The sequence below is a fragment of the Aulonocara stuartgranti genome, assembly GCF_965226115.1.
Source record: "Aulonocara stuartgranti genome assembly, chromosome: 18".
In the NCBI taxonomy this organism is placed as follows: domain Eukaryota; kingdom Metazoa; phylum Chordata; class Actinopteri; order Cichliformes; family Cichlidae; genus Aulonocara; species Aulonocara stuartgranti.
The window spans coordinates 10644797-10659528 of record NC_138954.1 but is presented as its reverse complement, the minus strand read 5'-3'; the positions used below and the strand labels follow the sequence as shown (position 1 = coordinate 10659528).

The window sequence follows — 14732 nt, the reverse complement described above, 5'->3', positions numbered from 1 at the left end:
TAAGCACAGCCAAAAACTTTATTTAAAAATGTTTTTCATACAATAAAGAAAAAATAATTGATAACACAACTGTGTGATCTGAGGCAGGACAGGCTCCAGGAAGCCCTTTCTATATGATCACATTTTTAACAAAAGTATGACTGCAGTAAGAAAATAAATGGTGAGGAATGCTGTAAGTTTGATCTTTTATGTATTCACAGACTCACTAAAAACGCTTATTTTGGCTCAAGATTTGTGTGATTGTGTCTTTCCCATTCTGGCGAAGGTCTTCATCAATACCAGCAAACTGAAAACATAACAAATGTATATCACTGAATGTCTGAAAACAGCCTACATGATGCAGAATATTAAAATATATTATCAGTGAGCAGGTACAGTTTGACAGAAACTGTGCTTTTACCTCAATAAAGTCATCAAACCAGCTGGCATGAACTTCCAGGAGCCGAGAAATCTCAGTCCCATCACCACACAGAGAGTTCCTGCAGTGCCTGCATTCAAGGAAGAGCAAAGATTTGCTAAGTTCGGGAAACTGAACTCGTTTAAGCTGTTTAACACCTGAACTCACTCACCGGCTGAAAGCCACACATTCCTGGGGTTTTTAGATGTCAGATAAGCGCCGACCGCAGCCAGCACGCCAAACAGCAGCCCTGCGACCAGAGAGGTGACACTGCCTGTGGAGGAGACGTTGTTAGCTGTCATCGAAACACCCCCCTTAATGTTGAACACTGACCTACATTTACCAGAATGCCGCTAAGTGCAGCTAAGTGTGCACTCGGAGCTGCACTACAAATGCACAGCTAGCCATAATTCAGCAACTGCGCTCTTCATGAAGGCTTTAATGGTGATTTTGTTTTTCCATCAAAGTTTTATTTTAAAATCTACTTTAGAGACTGAATGCTTGTGTTACGATGAGTTTCTAGATTTTATCTGCAAAGCTTACATTTGAAAGACATTTATTTATCAGGGATTAACCACAAACACACTGAGCTTGCGTGAAAAAAGACACCTTGTGCTGATTTAGCCTCTAGTATATTTTCATTTGTTGTCCCTTGGCAGGTACAAACAATAATAAAAAGCTAATTTCGGTTCTTCCCTTGTTCACAGTGACTAATTCCACATGTTTGATTTGGGAAATTTTGTTCCCTACCACACCCTTCCTGACAAACTTCAAAGGGGTTTGTCTCTCCTCACAGCACTGAACCTGGGATCTGTTACTTGTTGGACAGATATGTAAACCACTATGCTATGGAGCCACTATAATAATAAATATGCTATTAAATAAAAATGCATATCCAAGATACAAGTAGGTTGATATAAAAACAAAAATGCATGCAAAGCCTAAAAATACTGGTGGCTGCCAGTTCTACCCCTCAGACTCCTAATAGATGCATCTATGTTATCAATTTGAAAACCCAGGTCGCCCACCCACCCAGCAGGGTGACGACAACACCCAATCTTGAGGCGACTGAAACCCAACTCACACCTTGTAACCTTAGTAACTCTACAAGGTAACAGCTCCACTAGAGGTTAAATACATGTGTTGATTTACCAAATTTAATATGATTTTTCATCATTTTTCACACTTGATTACTTTGTAGCCCTGGAGTCATAGTTCATTCCTATTTTATTTTGCCAATATGTGACAAACTTGTGAAATTTAAGTTCTCTCACAAAATCAGTTTTCCAAGTACTGGAATATACACTCTGAGTGTTTGGATGCTGCCTGTGACCAAAAATATTAAATTTCCTTCAGATATGATACTGTAGGCTGTGCTGATGTTTTTTTTCAAGGAAATTCAAGCTCTCAGGATTTTATGTTGACCCTCAGCCACACCTTTGCCATTCTGTATTCCTGAGGACATAGGAGCAAATGGTTGGTTTAAAAAAAAATTAATTGACCTATCTTAAGTAGATTTAGGTATTTGAAAACGTCTCCATAGAAAAAGTTTGAAATGCCTTTGACTTCACCACAGAAATATTTGTTTGTGAGCAAACTAATAATAGTAAAGAGCTAAAAATCCGGCAGTTTTTCTCTTTAAAAAAATGTGATTAATCAGCCTGGAGATGGTCAGACAGGAAGCGTTTAGTCAGCTGGACAAAAATATATGTGTGGATACATTGGCGGCATGCCTCTTGTGTAAAATGACGTTTGATGTACTTAATAAAGTGGCAGGGCAAAGGTGGTTATCTGTGTCTAAAGTCCGCTTTAACAGGGTTCATGTCATGTAAATGTGTCTATTCTAAAAGGCTTTCGCCTACCTGCTTTCACATAACCTACGACCCCTCCTGCCGACACCAGAGCAGCATAGCTGAACCCAATCCAGTCGACAGCCATGAGCATAAAGCAGCAGCTTCTACTGCGATAAACCTACAGCGAGTTTAATTAACACGGTGACCACAGGTCGTTTTAACTGGTTACTTTAACTCCTAACTGTAAAGTGAAGCCAAACACAGCCGATTAAAAGACACTAAAAGTTTGAAACAGTCGTTTCCACTGATTGTCACTTAGAAACTTCCCGAATGGAGAGTTAAGTCTTTCACTTCCGGTGGCTTTTGCATGCGCTTTCAAATTAAAAGAACGTCTAAATTCCTGACTCCCCTACAGGAGGAAAAGAGATGACTCACGAGGACAGAAAATGTTTTTATTTAAAAAAAATACACTCAGCAGTTGTGCTTTATCTCACCTATAACAAAATGTGTACAACATACCAAGATGCTGGCAGACGTCCAGCCTAAGCTGTTTTAAGAAAGGTTCTGAGCTGTGAAGAAAAATAATAAATCTTTGTTACATTACATCATTGGTAGCTTCAGACTCCAGGCACTTTTTTGCATTTGCCACAGTGTTTGTGCTATGATGTCTACTTTTATATAGAGTAGTTGTCTGTGTGCAGCCTGGGGAAACTCACGAACATGGGTCTTATTATAGTCCACTTTCCTTTTGTTTGACGTGTAACTTTCAGTTTGATTCTACAAGAACTGCCAGTCTTTTGAATGTTATGAAATATTATATCATCCATCTTGTTCTGCTTTTCTTTCATCAGCGATAAGTTCACATTTGATGTAGAACACTGCAGGTCGTCAGAACAAAAATCCACATGTGTATGGGTAATAAAACATTTTATTCTATTTTCCACTGTTCTTTTTCTTCTTCTTCTTGGGCTTGCTCTCGTCTTCCAGGACGACTTCTTCTGTGGCAATTCGGACTCTCTTTGTCCTTAGAAGTTCGGGAAGTAGTTCTACGGATAAACACAGAGCAGGGTGTTAGCTCAGGTTTACATTCCCTTGCCCGTAGGAAGTGATATGAAGTAGAGAAGAACAGATCAGAATGTGAGGTAATGACTCAATGATCCGATGAGCGGGTCGCACATTCAGGCGAGCTGAGTGTCCCCTCACCGATCATCATCATGAAGCAGCTGAAGTGTTTCCACAACCTCACCTTCAGATGTTGTTGCTTGGGGTGCTTCTTCCTCAGTGATCTCCTGCTGCATCGGTGAAGTTCTCCTCACAGCAAGGCATGTCAGTCTGGCTGATGTGTTCACTTCCCCAAGGAGTGTGGGAGGTTCCAGCTCCTGATGGTCAGCAGAAGTATTAGCTCACCGGGATAATCATAAATATACCATATTTATTTTAAACAAACTTAAGTTTGAGTTTGTTCTTGTTAAAAGGAACCCATCAAGATATTTTATCTTATTGTATTACTAATATTGTCAGCAAAGTTAATGCAAAAATAAATACATAAATTAATAAATTAAAAAAAGAAAAATCAGCATCTATGATCTCTTTTAGTCGACTAAAAAAAATGCTCCAGGAGAGAAACCCGGAGGACCCAGCTTCTTAGTGTCCTTGTGCATACTTAATACTTAACTCAATACTTAACCCCAAATTTGTCAGTATAACAGGCAAAAAGTGCACAAAAGCCCAGAATAAAGGTGACGTATGAATGTGTGTGTGGGTCTCAGTGGCTTGTAGTCTACAACAAGTCCATTTCCACATTAACAAAGAATGCATGTTCTCCAGAAAGCTAATATCAGGACGCAGCGTACCTCTTTAAGATGAATTTTCCACATTTTGATGAAACCATCATTTGAAGCAGTCACCACCACAGAGTAATCATCCACGTTCACACTGTCGACCGTCTTCACTCTGACATCACAAACGGACACAAAGATAAGCTGACTTCTTCCCCCATCACCACGCGTATCAGAATATTGACAGTATGATCTACGCATGATTGGTGGGAAAACAATGAATAAATGAATTCACCTGGTTTCGTGAGCCTTGAAATCACACACCCATTTTGCTTTCTCCACATCACACAACCTCACAGTTTCATCGTCTCCTGCAACGGCCAGGATGGAGTTCTGAAAGATAAGCGGTGGTTGTTTTTATAGATATGCTTATCCTTCATATGAAAATGCCTCATCTTGAGGGGATCCACTTCTTGAAAATTGACAACAACACTTAATGTTGTGTCTGTGTGATTCTACCTCTGAAAATGTGGCATTTACTTTGTGTCAGAACTGTAGTCAAAATCTGGCTTTTGGATAATATGTCATGGTCAGCGAGCTCACGTTTAAAAAATTGACAGAAGCGATCCTTTTGGGGTTTGCGACCGTTCCCGTCACAGTGGCTGTCTCCAGCTCGTAAATGTTCACTTTGTCGTCCATCACAACCACGTATCTGTCCCCGTCTGGTGACCACCTAACAATGTGTGCATCTGTCAGGTGTGCAAAGAACACAGGTTTGAATCATAAATGCGTCAACAATTTCCTCACCGCCCAAAAGGTTAAAGGGGAGCTTACTCTGTTTTATGTTTTTGATGAACGCTGATCTTCCATTAATGAGATTCCAGGTTCTGCATGGATACAAAGACACAACGGCCAACATTGTTTATCAGTGCAAACGGATCATCTGAATCATCTACCATTAAAGAGAGCTGTGAAATTTACCTCAGTGTCTTATCGGTCCCAACTGAGAGCGCAAGCTTCCCAGACGGATGGATGGACAGCGATGTCACATGACCTCTGAAAGACATCACAGCACAAAGCAACACTGACGACGCTACCAAACATAAAGAAACAACCCTCTCTGTGTGTCTGTGCCGTCTTTCTGTGCGCTTACTTGTGAGCTTTGATGGATTTCAGACACTCCCACTTCTTCGTGCTCCACACACACAGGAGTCCGTCCTCTCCTCCACTCAGTAAGTGAGACGTCCCGTAAAACTCGAGGCAAGTGATGGTACCTGTGCAGGAAGTCAGTCAGCACCACAAGCAGAAACCAGGCAGACGTTTACGTTACTGCTTTGAGTTTCCACCACCAAAAAAAACCAAAAACAATCTAAACCTCAGGTTAATTCAAATTGCTGAGAAAATAATTTGAAATAAACTGAGTTTAAACAAAATATCAAGTCAGCGCACTTTGAATTATTCAACAGGTCACTTCTATATTAGGTGTTTTTGATGTTTAACTGAAGAAATCAAACAGACTAATTACAATTTACAAACTCACCGTCATGATGCAGCAAAGCACCGTGCTCGATCCTTTTCTTCATGTTGTACACTTGGATGGTCTCATCTTTGCTCCCCGTCACGACAAACCTCTCACTGGCAGCCACTGCGGATACTGAAGCTGTGTGAGCGTGATGTGTGAATTCTGCTTTGGCTGTCCACTCCTGCATGACAATTATTTTTAAAGAAAACTTTTTATAACAAAACAATTTATTTGCATATAAATTAATCCGCAGACTGTTAGAGAAAAAGACTCATGAGTCACGAAACTTCTTACATTACACTCCTTTCATATACTGGGCAATGAATGTGCTTCATAATCAAATAAATACTGCATTGCATACAAATCATGTTCATCATCCAACCAACAAACACTTGAGCTTGTTATTATTACAACTTCACACCCTTTATGTGACACACAGGTCGTTGCTTTGTGAGACTCCAGCTTACCTTTTCGTCAGTTTTTACTTGATAACCGAAGGTGATCTGTTCATAACTGCCAGCGACCAGCTCCAACACAGCTGCCATGCTGCTGGACTACAGTGAGCTCAGCTAGCCGGCTAATTAGCTTTCCTTAAAATTTGCCGATTTTCTGAGCAGATTTCCTCGAGCAGTTTGTGTAACAGCTGCTAAAACAGTAATAGAACACCAACAAGAGAAAGGCAAGGACAGTAAAAAGCGTGGTGCGAATGCTCGCACGCGAAAAAGGTAACTCTTTTTAGCTAAACACACGTTCAGCCCCAAAATAACATGTGGAGTGACTGCGCATGCGCAGACGCACTTTTTTACCATTTGTCGTTAAGACTTTTTCAAAATAAAAGTCGTCATCGTTCAGTTATGTTTTTTTTACATTGATTTTCAGACTCTAAAAGACTGGTGGGAAATTTAATTATTCCGAGGGACCACAGGAGAAACTAAGACTAATCTTTGCCTGATTTTCTATAATTTTGTAATTTTGAGTCATGGTAAAAAAAAGAAAACAAAAGAAATAAGGTTTTATGTATCAGGACATAATAAAAAAAATCATTTGTTCCTTGCTACCAGTACAAGCTCAGCTGAACAGCAACATATAAAACATTACACAGTGTTGCTATTTATTTAATACAAACTAAGACAAAATACAGAAGGAGCCTGTTGAACCACCTTTAATACCAATAAGTTGAAGTACTTGTGTTTTCTGTAGGACTTTACCAGTTTCTCACATTATCGTGGCAGGATTTTGCCCCACTTCTCTTTACAGTGTTGCTTCAGTTCATTGAGGTTTGCCAGCATTTATTTGTGCACAGCACCATTTTAATCAGGATGAGATCTGGACTTTGGCTGGGTCTTTTCATTTCATTCTTTTCTTTTTCTGCCATTCTTTTGTAGATTTGCGGCTGCTCGTGCTGTTCACTGTTCATTGACACGATTTCACCCAGGTTTTAGTTGTCAGGCAGTTATGCCTCACATATGACTCTAGAATATTTTGGTATACAGAGGGGTTCTCGGTCGACTTAGTGACAGCAAGCTGCCCAAATGCCTTTGCCTCCAAATTAAGCCGAAATGATCATAAAACTCCCCAAACTTCTACCTTGATATTTGAGCTCACACTTACTGATAATAGTAGTTGATGATTATAATAATTAATTGAATGCATTTGATTGTGAAAACATTTACCTTTAAAAGGGATTGCAAGTGCGTGTGAATTCCAAGTGAGGCTAAAAAGTATTGTTATGACCCTAAAACCTCCACCTTTATCACATGTTACTTATTTTTCCTGTTTCAGAGGATTACACCTTTTCTCACACGGAACTGCAGGATTGACATCCATAACGAGTTTACTTTGACAATGAAAAGTTTGAGTTGAGTTTATGGGGATAGAGAACAAAATTACTGTAATTTATCCCACGTCTGACGAGCGAGGGGAGGGGGTGGAGAGCAGCGTTTACTCTGCTGTCTTGTAATTGGCTGGCTCCCTTGGTGACGTCATGATTGACGGCTGAGTTAACCGTCTGCGGATTCCGGTAGTTTGTTTCAGAGAGCATAAGAAAAGTCTCAGTGAGTTTTTCCTCTCAACAAAATCATGTCGAGAAGGTGAGTTTGGGATTTAAAAAAACGCACGCGCAGAAGGATGACTTGGCGTCTTCTCAACTTTCAGAGAAATTTAAATTTGCGTGTTGTCGTTTTCAGCCACTTTTCGGCCGTTTCAACGCGTTTGTTTCCGTCTAACGAAGACATGTTTGATGTAAACATGTAGTTACAGTGTAACGTCACACCTTTGATGGTTCTCCTCGATAGTTTTGTCACGATAAAGTCCGGGTTTGTTTCCCTGACAGCTGTTCCTCAATGCAGACTGCGCTCTGTGCATCTGCTGCGTGGACGTCATGTGCGTAAGAGGAGCCTGCAGCGGGGTCTGGGAATGATTAGTGGGTTGAATTATACAACAAACAGGACATGGAGAACTTCATGGAGAGCCTCCTCTGCTGTAATAAAACTGTAGTCGCTCCCTCCTGTACTCAGGCTAAACACAGAGGACCTTCTGCCTCAGTATGTGCTCCATCCTGTCATCTGCTTCTCGCTCAACGTATTGTAACGTGTCAGACATAGGGTGTGGTTGTTAGTCCGCCTCAGTGCAATTGTTTTAGCATTTATTGATGTAATTGAAGAAAACTAAGGCAGAGATGTTATAGTTTTAGTGGTATCTGTAGGTTTCACATTACAGCCCTCCCACATTCACTGATCCATGCAGCTGTAACTTAATGATGGAGGTGGGATCATTATTTAGAGCTGAAGCTGAAGTTTTCCCCGCTGGCTTTTTAGCTTTCATCTGGCGCCATTGTGCTATCTAACAAAGGAGAAGACTTACAGCATAACATGTGATAGGAGACAACACAAAGCCTTCAGCTGCTGCTTGTGTTGAAGTCAACAGTCTTCACTTAATTAAAACATTATTTAGATCACCTGTGTCGGACAACCTGGGTTTTAATGGAGAGTCATTGTGCATGGCTGTATAGATATGTGAGTCATTTACACAGCTAAGCACTGCTGTTACTATGTGGGAAACTGTTTTTATGATTTAGATAAATAGGTCCTTAACTGTATCACAGGCGCCTTATGTTTTAAACCTAAGTAACTGAGAATTTTTAAAAAAAAAAGAAAAAACGACACACATCCTGAAACAGATGTACAAGCTGCTTTCGACTGAGGCACAGGAGTAATGTATGTTTGTTTTGGAAACGCCGTTTTCGTTTTGTATACCTTACTAATTCATTCTAAGAAGAGCAGTTAACTTCCTGTTAACTGCTTTCCGCAGAAAGAATTAGTCACATGAGTGGGGAAAACAAAATTGTCACGGCAGATTTCATCACCAGTAGTTTGAAACAAAAAGGAGGACTATCCCAAACTGCATGGTAGCTATGAAAAACAACAAAGTAAACAGACTGCCCATTCACTCCAGTTCCTCTCAGTGCATAGACAGCGTGAGAAGTCACTTCTCTTTTAATCTGAATAGTGGGAGCAAGTATATACTGAGAGAAGTTATTTTAGTGTGTTTGTCTGTAAAACTCTACTTGAGGACAGAAGAAATAGCAAAAACATGTGAACATTACACCCCGGTTAGTCATTTCTTTCTTCTTCTTTTCTTTGTCTTCTTCGTTGTCTTCTTCTTTAAGGGGTCGGCAAAACAGGTCATCTGCCTCGCAACCTGTACCGAGCGTCCTCTCTGTCACGTCAACCCTCTGCGTCTCTTCCTTTTCCATGTCCATGTTTCCATTCACACATACACGGCAGTTTTTAGGCCTGCTTAATAATTCACCATGTTTGTCTGCCTGTGTGTTTTTTTTTTAAATTTATTAATTTTTATTTAACAGTCAAAAGGCCGATCAGGACCTCACCAAGGTACTCAACCAGCTCTGGCACCTGGATAAAAACCGCCTGAGACCTGGGACCGATTACAGGATTTCCCTCCAGGTCAGTGCTAAAAGGGCATCGCAGCTTTTCTGCAATGCAAAGCAGGCAGTCACTGATGCATGCAATAAATGCAAACCTTTGTGTGGACTGGAAGCCTGATGGGGGTTCTGGAGTGTAGGTGTTTTAATGTATATTCAAACATTTACAGTGGTGACGTTCTGTGAGCGTTGTTGCTCAGTGACAAGTACTTCTGAATGTTATTTGACAAAAAAGTTTTGTTTTTTAATCTGTTTTATAATGAAACTGAACAGATTGAAACGCTTTGCAGTAAATAAATCAGAATGTTTGGAGTTCTGTGACAAAGCTAATTTAATTTTAGACATTTTAAAGCTAAATCATAATTAGAATCACAATCAGAATACTTTAATAATCCCCAATGAAATTATGCTACAAAACACTAAAGACAGCAGATAGAATTCACACAATGATGAACATGCTGTCATTGTTAAGTCCAGTCAAACCATCATGCCCACACAGGATTCCTATTCCATCAGTTAGCTGTCAGTGCAGATTACTGGAGTCACAACACATAACACTTAGTCATAACATAATAACTAGTAAGACGTCTTGATGCATTCTCAATCATCCAGGTAAGTGAATCTCCAAAAGTTGGGTTGTCAGTGGGAGAAACGTTTCGTCACTCATCCAAGTGACTTCTTCAGTCTCAGCACTTTCTCCCTCTGAAAACGCTACATCCACATGAACAGAAATAAACTTTTGGAGATAACTAGTAAGATTAACTTTGCAATGGTTGGTTTGAGTGCACCATCACACTGAGTGCTGTTAAAAGTTAAGCCCGGCTCATTTCTGATTTGTTGCACATTTTCCCCGTCACACAGTGCCAGGTGTGGGGAGATGTTGTTCTAGTTTGTGCCTTCACTTTAGGCCCATATGTACTGGGTAGTGCCAGAAAAAGCTAAAGCAAGAAATGAAGGATGAGTCATGGTGTTTAGCACTGTTGCCTCACAGCCCACTGGTAAATTTTATCTTAATTCTTTTCCTTCAGTGTTTCAAGTGGTTGAATAAAATAGAATAGAATTCAACTTTATTGTCATTGCACATGTCACAAGTACAAGGCAACAAAATGCAGCTTGCATCCATCCAGAAAGTGCTTTAGCAATAATATAGATATATTATATAAAAATGGGTCTATTAGAGGAATGAGGGTGAAAAATATGTCTATTATGGGTATGTTACAATGTACAAGGTATGAAGGTATGTTATGAATATGCTATAACTATAAGTATGTACAGGCTGTAGTGAGTGTACAAGCTATGAACAGGATATAAATATGAAAACTATACAGAAATATGAAATGTGAACTATACAAGTTATATACAGTTGTAAACAGTTGTAGAACTATAATTATTGTATTGTACAGAATGCTTGTCTATACAGCATTTACAGTCGTGCAGTTTAGATCAGTGTGGCTAATTTCTACAGTGGTTATATAAAGTGCTAATGGTGTGGAGTGGTGGTTCAGTCCATGTTATTATTGTGTGTATGAGGGTACAGTCGGCCATTTGTTTGTTTTTGTCCATTGTGTGTGTTTTCAGTTATAGGTTGCTGTGTGTGTGTGTTTAGTGAAGTTGGCGTCATCAAGCAGCTGCTTAAGTGTATTTAGCATTGAAACTGGGTGATGCTTTTATGAGCTGCTTACATGTCAATTATTTATGAATCCTCATATTTGTTTGTTCAGTTTTAACATGTTGCTGAATGTTTGTGTTTTTATATTTAGGGGAAGGCGGGTTATGTGGCTCAGGGCAGTAATGTTGCCAGAGACCAGGCCAAAGCTCCACTCTTCACATATGTGAATGAAGACAAACTGAAGAGTATTAAGACATATGAATGTGAGTATGAGTCAGGCCTATAAAGGTTTTCTTTATTATGTTTATTTGGAACAACAGCGATTAAACAGTTTAATGAGGTTACACCTTTTTATTCAGATTTCATCAGCTTGCTGGACAACTATGAGATGTCTACAGGTGTGTCAGAGACGGTCACCTCAGAAGAGCTCAAAGAGAACAAGCTCTTTATCGATGCCATCGTGGAGACAGATGTCATGAAGGTACAGCGGATTCATAGGAGGGCATGAGCTCAGAAATAATTTAAGCTGTTGTTTACTGATTGGTTAGAGAAAAGTAAAAAAGAGGTGTGGTAGATGTTAAAAACAAATAAACAGCAGACCAATATGGAAGTCGTTTTATGCTTATATACAGAATAATGAATTTACAGTCAAGGGACCACATCAACGAACAATTATCTAAAAAATAAATGAACTTCTGCACTCATCAGCCAGACACTGTTAGTACACTTTAAGTGTATAATGAAAACTGTACAATTGTTAACTATAACTGCAAAATTTTGTTCGCTTGACACACATTTATTAAAAAAAAGATTTATAATTTTCATTGTAGTTTACATGCCTTATGTGCATGTCAATAATATACAGCTGACAAGAATGCATGAACTGTTTTTTTTTTTTGTAGGCTTAACTAATTCACATGGATTGAAATGCCACTTTTTGATACCATTTATAAAGTTATGTATCCAAGAGTAAACTTTAAATGTAGTCTCTAAATACAGGAAATTTGACTTCATAAATTAATGTCCCAAATGATGTAATGTAACACTGAGTATATAAAAAAACAGATACTGTGTAATGAAACAAAAATGATGCCATACTATGATTTCATAAGATGTTATATAGGTACATAAATGATGAGTCATTTTAGTCTGTCGGTCGGTGGTTGCCAGGCAACACAATGACATTAGAATATCTGATATAGATAAGAACCTTCTGGGGCCAAAGATGAACCTGTGTGTCAAGTTTAGTTTATCATCTCCAGATTGTGTAGGAGTTCAAATAGAGATTAGTTTATTATAATAAGATTAGATTTTCCTGTGACTCATTACTTTAACTTCAGTGTTGTGTTTAAGTTTGCGTTGGGGGGAGGGGGGGGGGGGTATTTTTTATTTTCCAGGCACTTTTGATCTTTTGATCTATGCCGGCTCAAATTTTCATTCCAGGCATTGATCTGTTTTTTGGGTTTTTTTGCTCTTTTTTTTTTTTTTTCAAGGCTAAGAATTAATTTTCTAATGTAACGATGGTTTATTCCGATACTATTGATAGGTCACATCTTTTACTCGGATGTCTGAAATTTCAAAGTATGTTACTGTGTTTTTATTCTTAGTGTGCTCACCAGTATCTGGTCAAGAAGGGGAAGTCACCATCAGACCTTGGGCAGTTCAAGAGACAGCTGTATGACATCTGGTTCCGCCTGTACCACAGGGACAGGAGCGGAGGGTGAGTAACTGTAACAACAGGGGGCGCTGCTGCAATGTTTAAAAGAGAAGGAAGGGACCGGTTTGAATGATTGGTTAAAGGCAAACTTAAATGAGATCCAGGTCTGGAGCAGAACACAACTCAAGAATCAGTGAAGAATCTAAAAATAAAACACAGTGTTCCCTGAATGTGTTTTGGGTTTATTTTTTGTTTTTTTCTGTGTTAATTAACAGCTGCTTTTGTCTGAAAAGGCTGACAATAAACTACATGTATTTAAATCTTCCTGAGGTTAACCTTGTAACTCCAGCCAAATACTTACATCTGTTTTTGTGACACTTTTAATCATAAATAAAAAATGCTTCCAGAAATTAGCCCCAATGTAGCAAGCACAATGAAAAGACTGATATTTAACATTATACAGTAACATTATAGCCTTTGTTATTATTGTCATCTTTATTTTTTTTCATCTCATTTTCACAGTTCCACAGGATGAACAACAGAGTGTGATAACTTAATTCTAATTTCTTGATCAGAGTCACTAGATTATCTACATTTGGGTGTTAAAATGATGTTAACACACTGTAATACATAACACACTCTTTAATTTTTTTACTTGAATTTTTAATTTTGAAAGTTCTGAACACCTGGATCAATGACAGGTGACTAGGAGGAGAAGTGTTGAGTACAAATGTGCAGAGGTTATAATCTTTGTTTAGTTTAATATTTAAAATGTATTATTTTTCTAGTTACACTGAAACAAAGAAAATTTGTTTTATAAGATGTGACAGTTTGTCTCTTCCTACAGTTTGTGCTTTTTAACTTATCTTTTTAATTACAATAAAACAGCATAGGTATGATAATCACACACAGCCATTAGAAAGGTTTTCCTGTATAAAATATAATGGAGTCATTCATAAATTAGTCGTTAATGAGGCTTGGTTACTTGAGGGTTAAAAGTGAGTCACCGGCTCTGCTGCCATCTGTGCTGTTATCCTTCCAATGTTAACATTGTAGATAAGGCGTCTTGATATGAATGAGGTCATACAGCACTGAGAGACTGAACTTAAGTATCTCTGGGTGTGCTGGTTGGTTTTATTTTCATTACAGTGAGGATTCCTGTGGATTTGAACATGTGTTTGTGGGAGAAGCCAAATATGGAAAGGAGATCATGGGTCTTCACAACTGGGTGCAGTTCTACCTTCAGGAAAAGCACGACCATGTGGACTATAAAGGCTACAAAGCAAGAGATAACAAAGACACAGTAAGAAACTGATACAGCAGCTCGTTACTGTAAAAGCACTGATTGAAAAGTAAATAGCCGCACATGTCGCTGAATTGCATTTACTGTTTTTAAAGCCTGATGAGGACGACCACGTCCTGAACCTGCAGTTCAGTTGGAAAGGCTTGGTGAAGCCCGTCGGTGGCTCCTTCATTGGTGTCAGTCCAGAGTTTGAGGTCGCTCTCTTCACCATCATCTTCCTCATGTCGACTGAGAAGATGACGTCTGTGGTGGTGAAAGTGGACGAGTACGTGCTGGAGCTGGTCGTCTGTCGGCACGGGCAATCCATCGGCACGTCCTATCCCAAACTGCTCAGCAGCAACAACAGGGATCTGTAACTTTACACCAGCCGAGAGTTTGCAAATGTTTTTGTTTAAATCGAAACCTTATTTCAGTGCAGTATAACCCAGTATAACCCTAACATAAACCTGGATCAAGTTCTCTTTGCACTAAACATGAGAAGTATATACCGGTTATTGAACACATTTTTGTCATATGAACTGTTACAGACAAAATAAAAAGTGTTTTGTTAACAAAATGTTTGTATTTGTATTCTGTGTTAGGAAAAAATAGCCCTAATATTTTAAGTCTTAGTACAGCGTGTAAATGAAAGTGGTAATTTTTCAGAAACTAGATCTCCATTTTAAGAAATTTAAAAACAAAAAACAAAGTATGAATACATACAAACATGTGTGATAAACATGTGGATTTG

The 14732-nt window shown here is 38.9% G+C and overlaps 3 protein-coding genes across 3 annotated transcripts; 1 reads left to right on the top strand and 2 right to left on the bottom strand.

Annotated features, from left to right (window-relative positions):
* Window positions 1-4: 4 nt before the first annotated feature.
* Window positions 5-2551, bottom strand: LOC309694321 (transmembrane protein 14C-like). The gene is made up of 4 exons (XM_082514321.1): window positions 2260-2551; window positions 570-671; window positions 401-488; window positions 5-286 (listed from the first exon to the last, which is right to left on the bottom strand). The coding sequence occupies exons 1-4, from the start codon at window positions 2339-2341 to the stop codon at window positions 226-228; spliced, it is 333 nt and encodes a 110-aa protein (XP_082370447.1). The 5' UTR covers window positions 2342-2551; the 3' UTR covers window positions 5-225.
* A 77-nt stretch (window positions 2552-2628) lies between these two features.
* Window positions 2629-6288, bottom strand: pak1ip1 (PAK1 interacting protein 1). The gene is made up of 10 exons (XM_082514320.1): window positions 5958-6288; window positions 5509-5671; window positions 5122-5242; window positions 4950-5024; window positions 4803-4855; window positions 4572-4717; window positions 4264-4361; window positions 4044-4143; window positions 3437-3569; window positions 2629-3236 (listed from the first exon to the last, which is right to left on the bottom strand). Exons 1-10 carry the CDS (start codon window positions 6033-6035, stop codon window positions 3124-3126), a joined length of 1080 nt encoding a protein of 359 aa, XP_082370446.1. The 5' UTR covers window positions 6036-6288; the 3' UTR covers window positions 2629-3123.
* Window positions 6289-7447: 1159 nt separating this feature from the next.
* Window positions 7448-14558, top strand: LOC309693836 (uridylate-specific endoribonuclease C-like). Its single transcript, XM_082513410.1, has 7 exons — window positions 7448-7580; window positions 9356-9455; window positions 11194-11305; window positions 11402-11523; window positions 12650-12762; window positions 13849-14002; window positions 14098-14558. Exons 1-7 carry the CDS (start codon window positions 7570-7572, stop codon window positions 14356-14358), a joined length of 873 nt encoding a protein of 290 aa, XP_082369536.1. The 5' UTR covers window positions 7448-7569; the 3' UTR covers window positions 14359-14558.
* Window positions 14559-14732: the final 174 nt, after the last annotated feature.